Raw genomic sequence first — 15,212 nt, forward strand, 5'->3', positions numbered from 1 at the left:
AATATCGGAGGGGTCGGTGTTCTGCCGCTGTCACTGGTACTCAAGCCATGTACTTACGTGTGATACAGTCAGTTTTGCTTGTGGACCGTCATGACCTCAGCACGTTCTCAAACAACCCCATCATCTCCTCATAATTTGGTCATCCCACCAGGTACTACACTCTCCTCCATCACTTTCAAATATTCAAGATCACCATTTCAGCACAGGCCACCTATCCGTGACCACACCGGGTCTTGAAAGTTCAGCATCATCGGTAACGAATCTTGATTTGAATGACGGTATTCTTGTCCATGAGGTGGACCCAGAGGTGGACACCACCCACAGCGAAGACACCACTGCAGTCGGCCAGATAGATGATGTAGCTGACGAAGAATCCAGGAAGAACCTGCGTGATCATCTACGGCGGACTTTAAGTGTTCAGAGGGAGAAATCAGGTCATTTTCATCTTGATTAGTGCATACTAGCACTTCTGAGAGTGTTGCAGATGCAAAGCGAAAAGCTGATGGATCTCTAGAAATCAGTTTCGTGTCTCCTGACACAAGTGAGTAATATCATGACATATATTTATGAGTCTCAAATTTGGCGTAGCTCTTGAAGGATATAGGCCTCGAGAGTACTTCGTACTCACGGACGCCGGAAAGCCTGTATTCACTAGGTGAGGTATTGGCCCACTCAGTGAGGTCCAATCATCATCATCACCGGTTAGTCGCCCTGCTGGGCAGGACGCTGAGAATCTATCCTCTATCATGGGTATAGTTCAAGCGCTTTTGTCAGTCTTTCTCGACGATGGCGATAAGCTACGCTGTATAAATGCTGGAAGGTTGCGGATAACCTTCCTGCTTCGGTCCCCCCTGTATTATGTCTGCGCATCATCGTGGGGTGAGCCAGAGTCCGTCGTGAGTAGTGGCCTCGTGTTTTGAAAATTCATTTGTGGCTCAATTAATTATGAACAAGGAAGACTCGCTCACACCTCGAGTATCTACATTTACAAATACTGAGCATCGTCACGGCATCCCAACTACGACGCATCTTCGAGCGTCGCACGAACTTTGACTTTGCGCAGGTTATTAGACGGTACGACAATTCATCTCTATTGTTTCTTGAAAATTATTGATCTTGTCCAAAAAAAAATAGGTTCAGAACCAGTTTATGTTTTCGTTGTTAGCTCGAATGGAACTCGACCTTGCAATGGCAACTTCTTCCTTGAATTGTCTACAGTTGGACCAAAGTTCTGCGAGCGCGTGTTGCCGAAGCACTGGTGCCAACCTCAAAGATGAAGGTCAAACCCTCTGCTACGCGTGAAAGGTCGAAGTGTTAATGGAAATTTGGTTCCAGGATACTCTCTACATCATTTTAGTTGCACGGGGTCAGGTCATAACATTGGTGCGACCTAAAAAGCATTCAATACACCCTGCTGGCACGTGCCCTTTCTTTATTTTGACGTCTGACTTTCATATATACTTGTTGCAGATATACACATTCTCGTGAATACCGTTTATTCCCCATCTATTGTCAACTCGCCTGCATCTGCATCATGGATTCCAGTTTGTCTACCGAAGTTCAACCCTTCTGGTTTTGTCAACGCGTATATCACTTTTTTACATCGCCCTGACGCAGACCATAAATCTTATCAGAGGACAGCACCCGAGAACAATGAAAGTGCAGATACCACTGGCGCCAGCCATGTAACCGAAAACAGCCAAGGTGCCACTTCACGGCACACAACCAGACTCGTAGAAGATTCTGGCATCGGACTTGTGTGCATCAGCGGCGGGGGAGAGTTCGAGACTGTGCGAGCATGGTGCGACATCGTCACTCAGGTGTGCTAGATTGTCTACCTTAAGCACATTCGTATCGCTGACATTGACCCCAGAAATTGAATGATGATGGATCCCTCGATACGCTGGCCAGAGCTGTCGACTCCGGGAAAACAAGCTACTTTGCCTCCCAGCTGGCGATACCTGGATTGCGTCACTTTGTTTATAAGTCGAGGTCGCATGTTCAGATTACCTTACCGGCTTTTGAAGAGCCTTATGATACCCTGGATGCGAAGCGAAGGTTTTTGATCCGAGAACTCTTCATTTGCAGCGTACTCAACCACAGAAAATAGGATTGTCACATTGTACCAGATCGTACATGACGCCATACATGCAAAATCTGGGCAAACAGGAAACCTCAAGCTGCAATACATTCGTACGGAGAATGAAATAGTCATGGGTTGGGTAAGTGTTTGGCTGCTCAATACCGCTTGGTCTGATCTCGTGGCTTCAGATAACACAACCGTTCGAACTATATGTGGTTTTATCGCCCCGGTTACCCAAGGCTGCGGTGATCAACGCTGCGAACGCAGTTACTCGGTGGGTGAAGAAAGAAGAAGGTCAACTTTTCCTGAGGGATGCCCCGGTCTTTTGATTGTAGTGGATGGATGTACTGATGAGACGGTTCCCCTTTCGAACGCCATTCATTCGTGTTGAGTGTTCTTCGGTTGATGCATCTTACCTCTGTGGCTCATCAGAAACATGACACCTTTATTCTAACCTCTTTATATATACGCCATGACAATGAGTTGTGATAAGAGAGACGTTACAATGCGACTGCGCGTCATCATCTCAGAAACAAATGTGGAGCCTCGAAGGGCTGGAGTGGAGTGCGCACAGAACACGTCAACAAAGTGACCTCATGAAGTGGGGCACATCTCTGAGCCAAAGTGGAGCATGAAAGGAGTACTGCGATGCGCGTTAGCCTGTCTTGCACATCTTCGTGACAAACCAAAGCTGCGGAGTGGGGTTAGCAGCGTGATAACCAGTATGTGTATTTATAATATATCTTTATAACGTGTCTTGGCTCACTCGGATTCTCCAGCTGGCGTAGGCTAACATCTTTGTGCAGTACAACTTACTCAGAAAACTGATGCATTTCTCTGGCATCATAGTGATCACACAATGGTGCTGACGAAGTGCCAGACTGGAAAACATGTATAAAATGCTGCCAGCCTTCAGAGAAACTGCAAGTCAACAACACCAGCCTTACTCAACTCTACAATTATGTCTAGTGAAAGAATTGCGCTCTGGGCACCCATTCCAAAGCCATCATCTAGGTTAGCGCGATATCGCGTATTATCCCCTCACGCCGGCGTCCATGTCTCGCCCTTGCAGCTCGGTGCCATGACCATTGGTGACAAGTGGGATAAGTTTGGGATAGGTGGTATGGATCAGACATCCTCATTCAAGCTCCTTGACGCCTTCTACGAGTCCGGGGGAAATTTCATTGACACTGCCAACAACTAGTGCGTGTTGTATCGCACACATCCCGAATTTGTTGTTGTCGCTGATATACGTCGCAACCTCTCAGCCAAGATCAAAAATCTGAAGAGATCATCGGAGAGTGGGCAGAGGAACGGGGGATCCGTGACCAGCTCGTGATCGCTACAAAGGTAACTTTGGGATTCGGTGAATGTAATCGATGCTGATGTATATATATTCAAGTACATGACCAGGTAACCAGCGCGGCAACGACTGCCATTCACCAAAAGGTAACATATACCGGCAACTAACGTCAAGTCAATGCACCTCAGCGTTGAGGGCCAGCTTGAAGAAGCTGAGGACTTCATACATCGATATTCTGTACGTGCATTGGTGGGACTGGGACACCTCCGTCGAAGAGGTCATGAACGGTCTGCATATACTAGTACAACAAGGGAAAGTGTTGTACCTCGTGAGTGTCCCCGTTTCTATGCTGACACCAACATTTGTTAACATGTATCGCTGGTAGGGTATCTCAGACTCTCCTGCTTGGGTCGTGTCCAAAGCGAACCAGTATGCTCGGGATCATGGAAAAACACCGTTTGTGATCTACCAAGGTGCTTGGAACGTCATGCTTCGGGACTTTGAACGGGATATCATACCAATGGCCCGCTCTGAAGGTAGATCAATGTTGTTCCTCGCTGTCTGGTGCCTCAACTCACAGTTCACCTCATGCATAGGTCTTGCGCTTGCCCCTTGGAACGTCCTTGCCAGGTGGAAAACTTCGAAGCGACGAAGAAGAGGGAGCGCCGCCGGCAGACGGGAGAGAAAGGCCGCACGCTTCTACAACTCCCAATTGGGAACGCAACGAGACGGAAAGAGCGATGAGCACAGCGCTCGAGAAGGTCGCTAAAGAAGTCGGTGCAAAGCACATCACAGCCTGTGGCCATTGCATATCTTATGCAGAAGACGCCCTATGTGTTCCCGATTATTGGTGGGCGAAAAGTGGAGCATTTGGAGGCCAACTTGGAGTCTCTAACGATTTCGCTGACTACCGAGCACGTGAAGTATTTGGAGAGCATCGTTCCATTCGATCCCGGCTTCCCCTCCACATTCATCGTAAGTAACATCAGCGCTCTGTTGTGTCAGATTACTGAGACCTGATCCTATTCAGGGTGATGGCAAGCAATACAATCATCTATTGAGCCATACTGCATATGTGGAAAAGCAGCCGCAGGGGCAGCCCATAGTTCCAGACGTTGATTAGTATGGCACCGCTTGTAATTTGCACATGTATTGAGGCGTACCGCACCCAGTATTTTAAGCTGATATGAAAAGACATAATGTACCTTATTCCCAAGCCGAAGCCGACGGAGCGCTTGAGCTGCTTTTGAAGTGGGAAGCTATCATGATATGCTCGGACGAGCGCTCTTGCGACCATCCGCGCAGATATTACCACTTGTGGTGGAATGCCTTTGGAACGTGTTGCACAGTCTAACATTCTTCATCCTTTTTCCTTTGAGAGGTTTGTGCGACGAAGGACCAACGCGAAGTTTACATCATTTCAGTGAACCGGAAAGCTTAGGCAATGCATGTTTAACGATGGTTGTAACAAAATCAACTCGCGAAGGTTGGTTTCACTTGGTCAGATGAGATTGTGAGTGCATTAAGTGATGAACGAGAATAACTTACAGTGAATAAACAGTGAACAAGCTTACCAGGTGAAATCAACACAGCGTACGAATGGTGTTTAAATTCTCGGCATCGCGTTTCCGTTGAACCATCTTCTCGAACGCCCTTGCGAGGAAAAGCTGAAGCCATCGCGGGGCATGAAAGTGAATTCCTTTTCATGAACAGACTGTCACACAAAAACGACGTTTCGGCGCAATGACTGGGCTTAGTTAGGATGGACCTCCGAGGATCTATACACCGCAAAAATATGGTCAGTCGGTTTCGAACCAACTCCAAGAGAAACATGTTTTGACTCTGTGGTGGCAACCACTTGGCGAAGGGCAGTTAGATGGAGGTTTGAGGAAGCCATCCATGAGTCAATGTTAAGGTGTGGTCCGATAGAAAAAAACGTATCATTCGGCAGGTTTCGAACCTGCAGTCGAAGAGAAATAGATTTTGATTCTATTGCGATAACCACTTGGATAAGACCAGTTAAGATGAACATCCGATGAAACCATCCATGAGTAAATGTCGAAATGTGTTCCAATAGGGGGAAAAAAAAAGTCGTTTGACAGATTTTGATTCTGTTGTGGAAACCACCTGGCTATAAGACCAGTTAAGATGGACCTCCCGGGAAACCATCCATGAGTGAATCTTCGAGGCATGTTCCAATAGCACAAAAGACCTTGTCATTGGCGTCGGCAGGTTTCGAACCTGCACTCAGTGGCACGTCCAAGAGACGGATTTAGATTCTGTCACGATAGCTACTTTGGCCAGGACGAAGTGGAGATGAGCTTCCAAGGACACCATCCATGAGCGAATCTTCGGAAGCTTCAAGATGTGTTCCGATACAAAAAAATCTGTTGACCGGCAAGTTTCGAACCTGCAGAATCGAAGAGAAACAGATTTCGATTCTGTTGTGGTAGCCATTAAGCTAAGACCAATTAGATGAACGTCTGACGAAACCATCCATGAGTGAATGACAAGGTGTGTTTCGAGAGAGATTGCTGGCAGGTTTCGAACCTGCGCCATCCAAGAGCAACAGATTTCGATTCTATTGTAGTTCACTTTGGCTAGTAGTACGCTTCGCAATATTATGAGATGAACCTCCGAAGGAGTGAACGTCAAGGTATGATAAGACATTCCTGTACCCTAGAAGAGGGTTGGCAGGTCTCCCAGGAAATTTCTGTCGACTCGATCATGACGGCCCCCGGCCCGTCAGAGCGTCAGCCACAACCTTTTTTGGATATGAGCTTTGTCATCATAATTCGGGCTCTGTGAGTTTAGTTCGGCCCCTCTTTATATTTCTACCCCATTTTCTTTTTAGTTGCCATCTTTGTGATCTTTGATCTTTCTGCTTCTTAAGAAGAGTATTCAGAATATAGATCACTTGGAATTCGAACTAAATCGTTGGAACTATGATCGGACTTTTTAAAATAAAACAGTACAAGCGATCCGCTCGCCTGCGGACGGTTCAGTCATATCGTGTCCGGATTGGTTTACGCGCTGGTTCCTTGGCAGCCGTCGTCGAACGTCGTCGCATATGCAGGCCGTAAAGGAAATAGTTGTAAAAAGAGCAAGCCGACGCCATAACCATGAGGTCGAAAAATGCGGATGAGTGAAACAGGAGCTAACTGCTCTGACGCTCGTCGCGGCGGCAACCGTGCGAAAATTTTAGAAAACGAAGGAGCTGAGGTGTACATGCCTGCGCCAAAGTGGAGCAGAAGAGGGGTTCGGGCGGAGCCCGCACATGGCGACGACACAAATTGGTCCCGCGGAGCAGAAGAGGGGCGCGTGGGGTGCGCACATGACGATGGCACGATTTGGTGAACAGTAGAGGGCTTCGGTGGAGCGCGCAGACGGCGTCGATACCAATTGGTTCCGTGGCATCAAACGCTCCGTCCTATTTCGGGTCGGGATATCTCTCATGTCGAATATTGGAAGACACTTGGCCAGGGTCGGTGAGTGATTGTCATGAACCATGAATAGAGTGTTTTTGCTAAGGATTTTTCGAGATTTTCCAATGTAAATTGATGCTCCACTTGATGTCACGGTAGTGTAAGTGTGAGAATCAATGTGTTGAAGTACCAAATCAATGAAAGAACGTTGTAATTGACTGTTCCGTCCATCGAGTCTGTTACCGCTACTACTTGTATATCCTGTTGAGCATGAACCGACAACAACATGAACCTGGCGATGTAGTAGAGCTGAGCACACACGGTGCACGTCATATAGAAGGTGTTAACTGCTGCGTACATCATGTGTTGTCACCGTCGCGCGGGGGAACATCCTCAGGCTTGGGCGGCTAGCGAAAAATTCAGGTTCTGAAAATTAACTGAGCATCTTCCGACTCCACTGGTCAAGGTTTGGTATGAACTCAACGGGTCTCAAGTTAATAAAATCCTTCAAAAAATCCTTAGCAAAAACACTCGTGATTCTCAACTAACCTATGACCGACCACTATGTCTTCAAGGCGCAAAGTACAACCTGCTATGGCTTCGGATCGGATGAGTGCCACCCTGATCATATCGACGAGGCACGATTGAAGCAAGACATAGACCGTGACGTCTGGGACGAGGGCGAAGAACTATCCGGGCCTGGTGGCATCCAAGAACCAGCAGCGAAGAAATCAAAGCAAATACCAGTTGCAACGACAAGGTGGTTGAAATTTCTACCTAGACATCGCTATCTCGCTTTAACGAGCTGAAGGGTCGAGTCTACTCCTGTATGACTATTGGTGAAGCACACCATTGGACATATACAAATGGACAACGGGGTAACACAAAAACCTGATTTGTGAAAGGTATGGTCCTTGTCATCGGAGCTCACTGCACATAATGCCATCATTTAAGTTTGAAGCCAACTTGAAGAAGCACATAAGCCGCAATCATTTTCATACGATTCAGTGGATGCTATAGAATATCAGGTAAGATATCACGACGGCTACCTGATGGTATGCCACTTATCGCAGTGTGTCTTCAGCTAAGTTTTTTTATTTAAGAAGCTGCATTTAGTGTCACCAGACTAAAGCAAGTTCACAACGGCAGTACATGAACAACCCCGCTTCTCTCAGTGGTCATGAGATGTCTGATTCAAATCCGACTCGGGCTTTGATCCATTAAAATAAATCCATCCGTTTGTTGCTGATGACATTGTCAGTGGAGACCACGTACGCAATTTTACACATACGTCAGAGAAATCCTATAACGGACGCCTGGAAGATAGAAGCTGAAGCTAGCATGTGATGGTGTTTGAGGTCCCACCAACATAGATATAGCTGGCAGGATCTGACCGTCCTTCGCATTAACTTGATTAAAATATCCATTCACAATACACGCCTCGAGACCATTTGAGTAGTATCCTGGGCCTGTGGATGTAGTGCTCCCTGCGGCGGCACGGCAAAGAGGATTGTGAATCCGTTGATCGGACTGCAGACGTGCCAGGATCTGAAGAACAACTCTACCCAGGAAATGCAACCAGCTCTGGGGGGTGATCTGAACAGTCTATTTTCACCAATTCTGCATAGAAACGTTCTATGGGAGGGCAAACAGTCTTTCTATGCAACAAAGTAATACCCACTGTATCAGTATGACCTAACAGTCCGTTTCATTGGCTGCGATGGGTAGCCAGTAGGGCAGCACAGGCTATGTTCTGCGACAGAGACTCACTTCCCGTGCCTAGACTGCACAGCGGGTCGGCGAGACAGGCGGTGACTATGCATTTCCCAATGACTATGATGGCGAACACGGTGAACCCTTGTTGTCCGAAAGTGTGACAGATCGGGTCAATGAAATCTAGGATGTGGGATTACAGAATGATGGAACTCGTATTAAGGTTCAACTTTGTGTGAATAATAGGTCACCACGTACGAAAATGCCTACGCATAGGATATGCGAGTAAAGAGCTAATTAGAGAAATGCATCAAGAAGATTCAGAATCAACCCCATGAACCTAGTCCAGTGATGGACTTCTATGCTATAGGGACACAGCAATAAAAATATCAATTTCTCATCACGTCGCAACCTGTCACAATGGGTGTGCAGAGGTATGGAGTCAATGATGATGCAGTGGCCAGTGCTAGTAGCAAGGCTACCATCGATGGGCAGTGGGGCACTCGTACCAAGAGTGCCGAAGTACTGACGAAACTCCGATGTGTCATAGAGGCTGCCAGTGCAGTGGTTCATGGGCGTTTGTTGTGATACATACCGTAAGCTATATCGAAGCCACTTCGCAAAAATAGTCATGGCTCTGATATCATGATGCAGATGACGACAACAGAAAATTAGGACACTTCGGATCGTGTGCGTGAGGCCCGGTGTGGCATTTGGACAACCTAGCATCCTAACCATACACGAAACTCTGGCTCGTCTGTAGGAAACGGGGATTTATGTGACCTGGGTCCTGAATATTGGTCCTTGAAGTGTGTAGCATACCGTACGCCGCGGAGTTGAAATCAATATTATGGTGTTTATATTTTAAACCCCGATATACCTTGAACAAGCTGCACACTGCACAGTGCAAGCCAAGTAAGTAGATTGCGGGACCGTCAACCTACCCCTGACCCTGATCAGCTTATATTATAGTTCATTACCTGTTGGATTTAATTTCGCTGGTGGCCAACTCAAGTTTGACCACAACGTTCTACAGCCTTTCCTGTGCGTGACATTCGCAAGTGAGCCTCCGAGGAACAAGTCCCTTTCACCCGAATCAGAAATAGTTTCGTGACCTCATCAGTCCTTGTCATGCACTGATAGAAGAATTATTTTGCTGTTGGTACGTTTTGAGCGCATCACATGTTTTGAATTTATCCCTCTTTTAGCACCCTTCGTGCAATGTTTAGCTATCACCGCATCTTCCGTCAATTCTTACTGTCCCATATCAGGGTTTCCGGTCAAAGATTGGTGACCATGCCCATTTCGCAGCATGCTGTTACTTGCCAATTCACACTGTTTGTGACAAAAATTGTGGCTTCATTTTTGGTATACACTTCCAATAAAACGCTAGCGCGCTCACGGCCCAAGACTTCTGGTATAAAGAGATCCATAAAGTGTTTAAACAGGTATCATCGTCTCCCATTTCTAAGTCGTCTAATCATTACTTGCAATGGCTATTCTCTCTGCTTTGATTCTAGCCGCTATCGTGACCGTGGCTCAAGCCCAGTCTCTCACTGTTGTCAACTCTTGCACCGAATCTGTCTTCTTGAACACGGGCACCAGCTATGGTACTATCAACAACGATGTCACCGTCGCTGCAGGCCAGAGTGCAAACCTAGGCATTAGCTCTGACTGGGACGGCGCTATCAACGTCGGTAAGTGTGTAACTCCCCTCCTCAGCTTATCACTGACCACACTATTAGGTACTGGATGCAACAGCGATGGTTCTACGTGTACTACCGGTGGCCCTACCTGGGACGGTGTCACTCCCTTCAGCAGAGCCGAATTCAACTTTGTAGGTCCCGGTCGCAGGCATTGAAATAACTTCTGACTTTAAAAAAATGCAGTACGCAACTGCCGGAAGTGTGACATATGATATCTCGCTCATCTATGGATATAACGTTGGAATGGAGATTTCCTCCGGTGATTCGAGCTGCGATAATTTCGCTTGCACAATCTCATCTGGCTGTGTGAGTACTAATCTATCCGTATTGACATCATGCATGTTTATATTGTTTCAGCCCGTTCCTGGACCTGGAACCGACACGTGCTACTCCCCGTGCTGCTCCTCTGCGAGCGCGTGCAGCGGTGGCGCCCTTCCCGCTAGTGGAGGAGGCTGTACTAACAACGAGGGCCCTGGCCCCAACAGTGCTTTCTACTATGACACTTGTTATAATGCCTATGCATTCCCTGACAATGACGGCTCTAGTATGTGTTTCCATCTTACTGCCATCGGTATAGCGGACTGATAATTATCGTTCAGATGGCTATACTCCTGCTGACTTGGTCGTTTATACTTGCGGCAACACCGATATCACTCTTACTCTGTGCTCTGGCACAACTTCTGACTACACCGACTAAATATAGGCAGTGAATGACCGTTTATGTTGTAGTTTGGAGCTGTCGTATTCATTCGATATAACGTTTTTTGGTACCAATCTTGCCAGTATTTTTTGCGAGTAGTAAAGTGTACTTCAAGTTATGAATAGAATCTGTTTTTTGCGGCGTTGTGACACTCTCGCATGCCGGTGGAACCCTGCTCATTTTCTTGACCGACGATCGGCGAGAAGATCGGACTATCAATAGTAATCATCTCAATTTACAGGCTCATTGGCGCTCACTGACACTGCTTGTACTTTCACAACGACCATGCTTCCTGTACCCTAGAAGAGGTCCACTCCGGCCCGTCAGCGCGTCAGCCACAACCTTTTTTGGATATGAGCTTTGTCATCATGATTCGAACGAACTCGTTGTTACTCCTCGCAATAATTATTCCTATATTATGAAGACTATCTGCCTTATCATAATTTTCTCTGTCATGCCCTAAGTTTGCCTGGGAGGTTTTCCCTGATGCCTGGTCAAAATAAAGCGTCTGTAGTACGACATCATGCATCATGAAATTGAGTCACATAGGATCAACACGCAAAATGAAATAAAAAGACTAGCTCGATGGACGCAATCTGCCATTGTGTCGGATTGCTGAGACCTGATCCCATTCAGAGTGATGGCAAGCCATACAATCATCTATTGCGCCATACTGCATATGTGGAAAAGTAGCCGCAGGAGCAGCACATAGTTCCCGACGTTGATTAGTACGGCACCGGTTGTAATTTGCACGTCGTGTTGAGGCACACCGCGCCCCAGTATATTAATTTTAAGCTGATATGAAAAGACACAATGCGTGTGTACCTTATTCCGAAGCCGACGACTCGATGTACAGCGCTTGAGCAGCTTTTGAACTGGGAAGCCATATGCTCGGACGACCGCTCTTGCGGCCGTCCCCGCAGATACCGCCGCTTGTTGTGGAATGCCTTCGGAACGTGTTGCACACTAACACTCTTCATCCAAATTATAGTACTAGATAAAGGCTGAGCTTCGCCTGCAGGAATCTTGCCCCACAAGCACTAATGTCGTGTACTTACTATCATTTAGAGAATGCATCAAAGGAATACCAACTGTACATGCACATTGCAGTGCATGTTTAATGGTGGTCATAACACAATTAACTCGCAAAGGTTGGCTTCACTTGGTCAGATGAGATTGTGAGCGCATTAAGAAATTGAGAGCGATGAACAAGGATAGCTTACAGTGAATAAACAGCGAACAAGCTTGATGGAATCAACACCTACAGTGTATGAATGGTGTTTAAGTTCTCGGCATCGCATTCTCGTTTGAACCATCTTCTCGAACGCCCGTAAGTTATGGATGATAACTGGAAAACTTTCTGAAGAAAAACCGCGGGGCATGAAAGTGAATTCCTTTTCATGGAGAGAGTGCTGTCACATGAAAAAAGAGATTTCGGCGCAATGACTGGGCTTGGTTAAGATGGACCTCCGAGGATCTATACAACGCAAAAATATTGTCAGTAGGTTTCGAACCAACTCCAAGAGAAACAGATTTTGACTCTGTTCTGGTAACCACTTGGCTAAAACTAGTTAGATAGACCTCTGAGGAAACAATTCATGAGTCAATTTTAAGGTGTGTTCTGACAGAAAAAGGCCTGTTATTCGGCAGGTTTCGAACCTGGGCAATCGAAGAGAGACAGATTTGAATTCTGTTGCAGTGACCACTTGGCTAAGACCAGTTAAGATGAACGATCCGACGAAACCATCCATGAGTGAATGTCGAAGTGTGTTCAGGGGAAAAAAACCTTGTCATCGACAGGCTTGACAGATTGATTCTGTTGTGGAAAGCACCTGGCTATAAGACCAGTTACATAAGATGGACCTCCAAGGAAACCATCCATGAATGAACCTTCAAGGCGTGTTCCGATAGCAAAAAAAACCTTGTCATCGGCAGGTTTCGAACCTGCGCTCAGTGGCACGGTCCCAAAGACAGATTTAGATTTTGTCGTGGTAAGCACTTCAAAGTGGCCAGGACGATGCATCGATGAACCTCCAAGGAAACCATCCATGAGCGAATCTTCAAGGCGTGTTCCGATAGAAAAAACATTGCAGGTTCGAAACTGTTAGTCGGCAAGTTTCGAACCTGCACAGTCCAAGAGAAACAGATTTCGATTCTGCTATGGAAACCACTTAGCTAAGACCAGTTAGACGAACCTCCGACGATACCATCCATGAGTGAATGTTGAGGTGTGTTCCGAGAGAGAGAAAAAGCTTGCCGGCAGGTTTCGAACCTGCGCAATCCAAAAGAAACAGATTTCGACTCCGTTGTGGTAATCACTTTGGCTAGCATGAATCTCTGAAGAACTGTCCATGAGTGAACGTCAAGGTGTTCCGAGACCAGTTGAGATGGACCTCCAAGGAAACCATCCATGAGTGAACATTTAAGGCATCCAATGGCACAAAAAACCTTGTTATCGGTGACGGCAGGTTTCGAACCTGCACTGGCGCAGTCCAAGAGACGGATTTAGATTCTGTCTCGGTAACCACTTTGGCCAGGGCGGAGTTGACATCACCCTCCGAGGAAACTATCCATGAGCGAATCTTCAAGGTGTATTCCAATAGAAAAAAATCTGGTAATCGGCAAGTTTCGAACCTGCAGAGTCCAAGAGAAACTGATTTCAATTCTGTTATCGTGACCACTTAGCTACTAAGACTAGTTAGATGAACCTCGGACGTAACCATCCATGAGTGATATCAAGGCGTGTTCCGAGAGAGAGAAACAGCTTGCCGGCGGGTTTCGAACCTGCGCAAGCCAAGAGAAACAGATTTCGACTTTGTTGTGGTTCGATCTGGCTAGTATGCAAGATCAGATGAACCTCTGAAGAACTGACCATGAGTGAACGTTAGGTTTTGAACCCGCACCACCCAAGATTTCTAATCTGTTTTGGTGCCAGTTGGCTATGACTACTCACTAAGATAGACCTTGAAGAATTCATCTATGAGTGCCAGTGAATGTTCAAGGCGCGATGATAAAAGGAAAAAGATTGTTGAGCAGGTTTTTAATAAACCTGCAACAGATTTCTGGCTAACACTGATCAAGATAGACGTCTGTAGTACGACATCATACATTGACAGTGGAATCACACAAGATTAGCAATCATTTGCCAACGCAAAATGAAATGCTCGACGCACACAAAGCCATGGCGGCGGAAAAAGCGAGTCGGGCCCGGGTTGGCGCCGGCGCCGTATTTGCTAAAAGCTCACGGGGTTATAAAGTTGGATCGTGGTAGTACAGCCATAATTACGGGCTGATATCGACCTTGTAGTACAAGGCAATCAGAAGTTCAGAACATAGCGATCAACAGAATTAAAGCTGTGTTGTTCTGTCGTCAAGTTAATTTTCCTGTTTGCGTTGACATCCCCGAGTTAGCGTGACGTCGGTCGCCGTCACATCCATGAAAATCTTCCTTTTTAGGACCAACTCAGGATAAACCAATGTTTTCATCTCGAGCTCTAGTCCGTTGCCGTCCTGTTTTCTCAAGCTCGATGTTCAGGATTTCGTTGTTCAAGGTTCCATTGTCTTCTATTCAAAATGCTCAGAGCAGAACAGTTGCTACAACAGTGAGATGTGACGTTCCCCGGAGAGCCGACATTCCAAGTCCAAGAGGTCTGATTGTCAAATACTTGCTTCTACTTGTTATACTTACCAGCTTAGCGTCAGGCAAGATATCTACACCGCAAGACTTTCTTAAAGCCATTGGTCGTTCTTCAGAGACCAAAATATCTATAGACAGCTGGGACGCGTTCTGGCGCACATCAGGATGGGATATGAAGAATGCTGGGTTGAGCATCCAAGACCGGAGGTCCGTAACTCTTCCCTTATGTTGTTCCTTGCCAGTGCATCATATACAAATGTAGGTATATTCTTTGGTGCATGGAAAAGTTCAGGCAGAACCAACCGATAGAAGGGTTCGCCCATGAGGAGAGACCCAAGAAGAAAATACGGGGGTACGTACAGCTTTAATTTCCAATGAAACCTGTCCTTTGTCTGATTTATTGTTGATTAGTCGAGGTCCCGCTGTTCAATTCGGAAAGCGCATTCGCTCGCGGAGAGATCGGTAGTTCCGTACCGTACTCCCGCCCAGATATTTTCTTCATTACACGCATATTCTGAATTATTTGACGACCTTTGTTCAAATCGCGTTCAAATCGCTGTCAGCAGATCGGTGACTCTCTCGGGTAAAGTCTAAGGCCAGAGTTACCCTTTGTTGGTCCAGACAATTTCTCACGAGGCATACTGG

The 15,212-nt window shown here is 46.6% G+C and overlaps 4 protein-coding genes across 4 annotated transcripts; all 4 read left to right on the plus strand.

The window, feature by feature from the left end:
- The first annotated feature begins 33 nt into the window (after positions 1–33).
- Positions 34–2,582, plus strand: DFJ58DRAFT_761272 (DUF254-domain-containing protein). The gene is made up of 13 exons (XM_041388481.1): positions 34–151; positions 189–434; positions 485–541; positions 589–655; positions 707–896; positions 959–1,063; positions 1,147–1,228; positions 1,254–1,279; positions 1,336–1,417; positions 1,471–1,820; positions 1,874–2,058; positions 2,111–2,222; positions 2,272–2,582. Exons 1-13 carry the CDS (start codon positions 91–93, stop codon positions 2,410–2,412), a joined length of 1,704 nt encoding a protein of 567 aa, XP_041249512.1. The 5' UTR covers positions 34–90; the 3' UTR covers positions 2,413–2,582.
- A 447-nt stretch (positions 2,583–3,029) lies between these two features.
- On the plus strand, positions 3,030–4,509 carry DFJ58DRAFT_887670 (NADP-dependent oxidoreductase domain-containing protein; the record flags this gene model as incomplete). The annotated part of the gene is made up of 7 exons (XM_041394678.1): positions 3,030–3,286; positions 3,352–3,433; positions 3,505–3,714; positions 3,772–3,945; positions 3,983–4,159; positions 4,209–4,361; positions 4,417–4,509. Exons 1-7 carry the CDS (start codon positions 3,045–3,047, stop codon positions 4,507–4,509), a joined length of 1,131 nt encoding a protein of 376 aa, XP_041249513.1. The 5' UTR covers positions 3,030–3,044.
- Positions 4,510–9,827: 5,318 nt separating this feature from the next.
- DFJ58DRAFT_437135 (Osmotin thaumatin-like protein) lies at positions 9,828–10,951 on the plus strand. The gene is made up of 5 exons (XM_041380407.1): positions 9,828–10,221; positions 10,270–10,361; positions 10,414–10,536; positions 10,588–10,774; positions 10,830–10,951. The coding sequence occupies exons 1-5, from the start codon at positions 10,017–10,019 to the stop codon at positions 10,925–10,927; spliced, it is 705 nt and encodes a 234-aa protein (XP_041249514.1). The 5' UTR covers positions 9,828–10,016; the 3' UTR covers positions 10,928–10,951.
- Positions 10,952–14,503: 3,552 nt separating this feature from the next.
- Positions 14,504–15,033, plus strand: DFJ58DRAFT_836950 (uncharacterized protein; the record flags this gene model as incomplete). The annotated part of the gene is made up of 4 exons (XM_041392326.1): positions 14,504–14,532; positions 14,622–14,774; positions 14,830–14,919; positions 14,979–15,033. 4 exons carry the CDS (start codon positions 14,504–14,506, stop codon positions 15,031–15,033), a joined length of 327 nt encoding a protein of 108 aa, XP_041249515.1.
- Between the last annotated feature and the right edge of the window lie 179 nt (positions 15,034–15,212).

This window comes from Suillus subalutaceus (assembly GCF_016647625.1).
Source record: "Suillus subalutaceus strain FC151 chromosome Unknown DFJ58scaffold_7, whole genome shotgun sequence".
Taxonomy (NCBI): Eukaryota; Fungi; Basidiomycota; class Agaricomycetes; order Boletales; family Suillaceae; genus Suillus; species Suillus subalutaceus.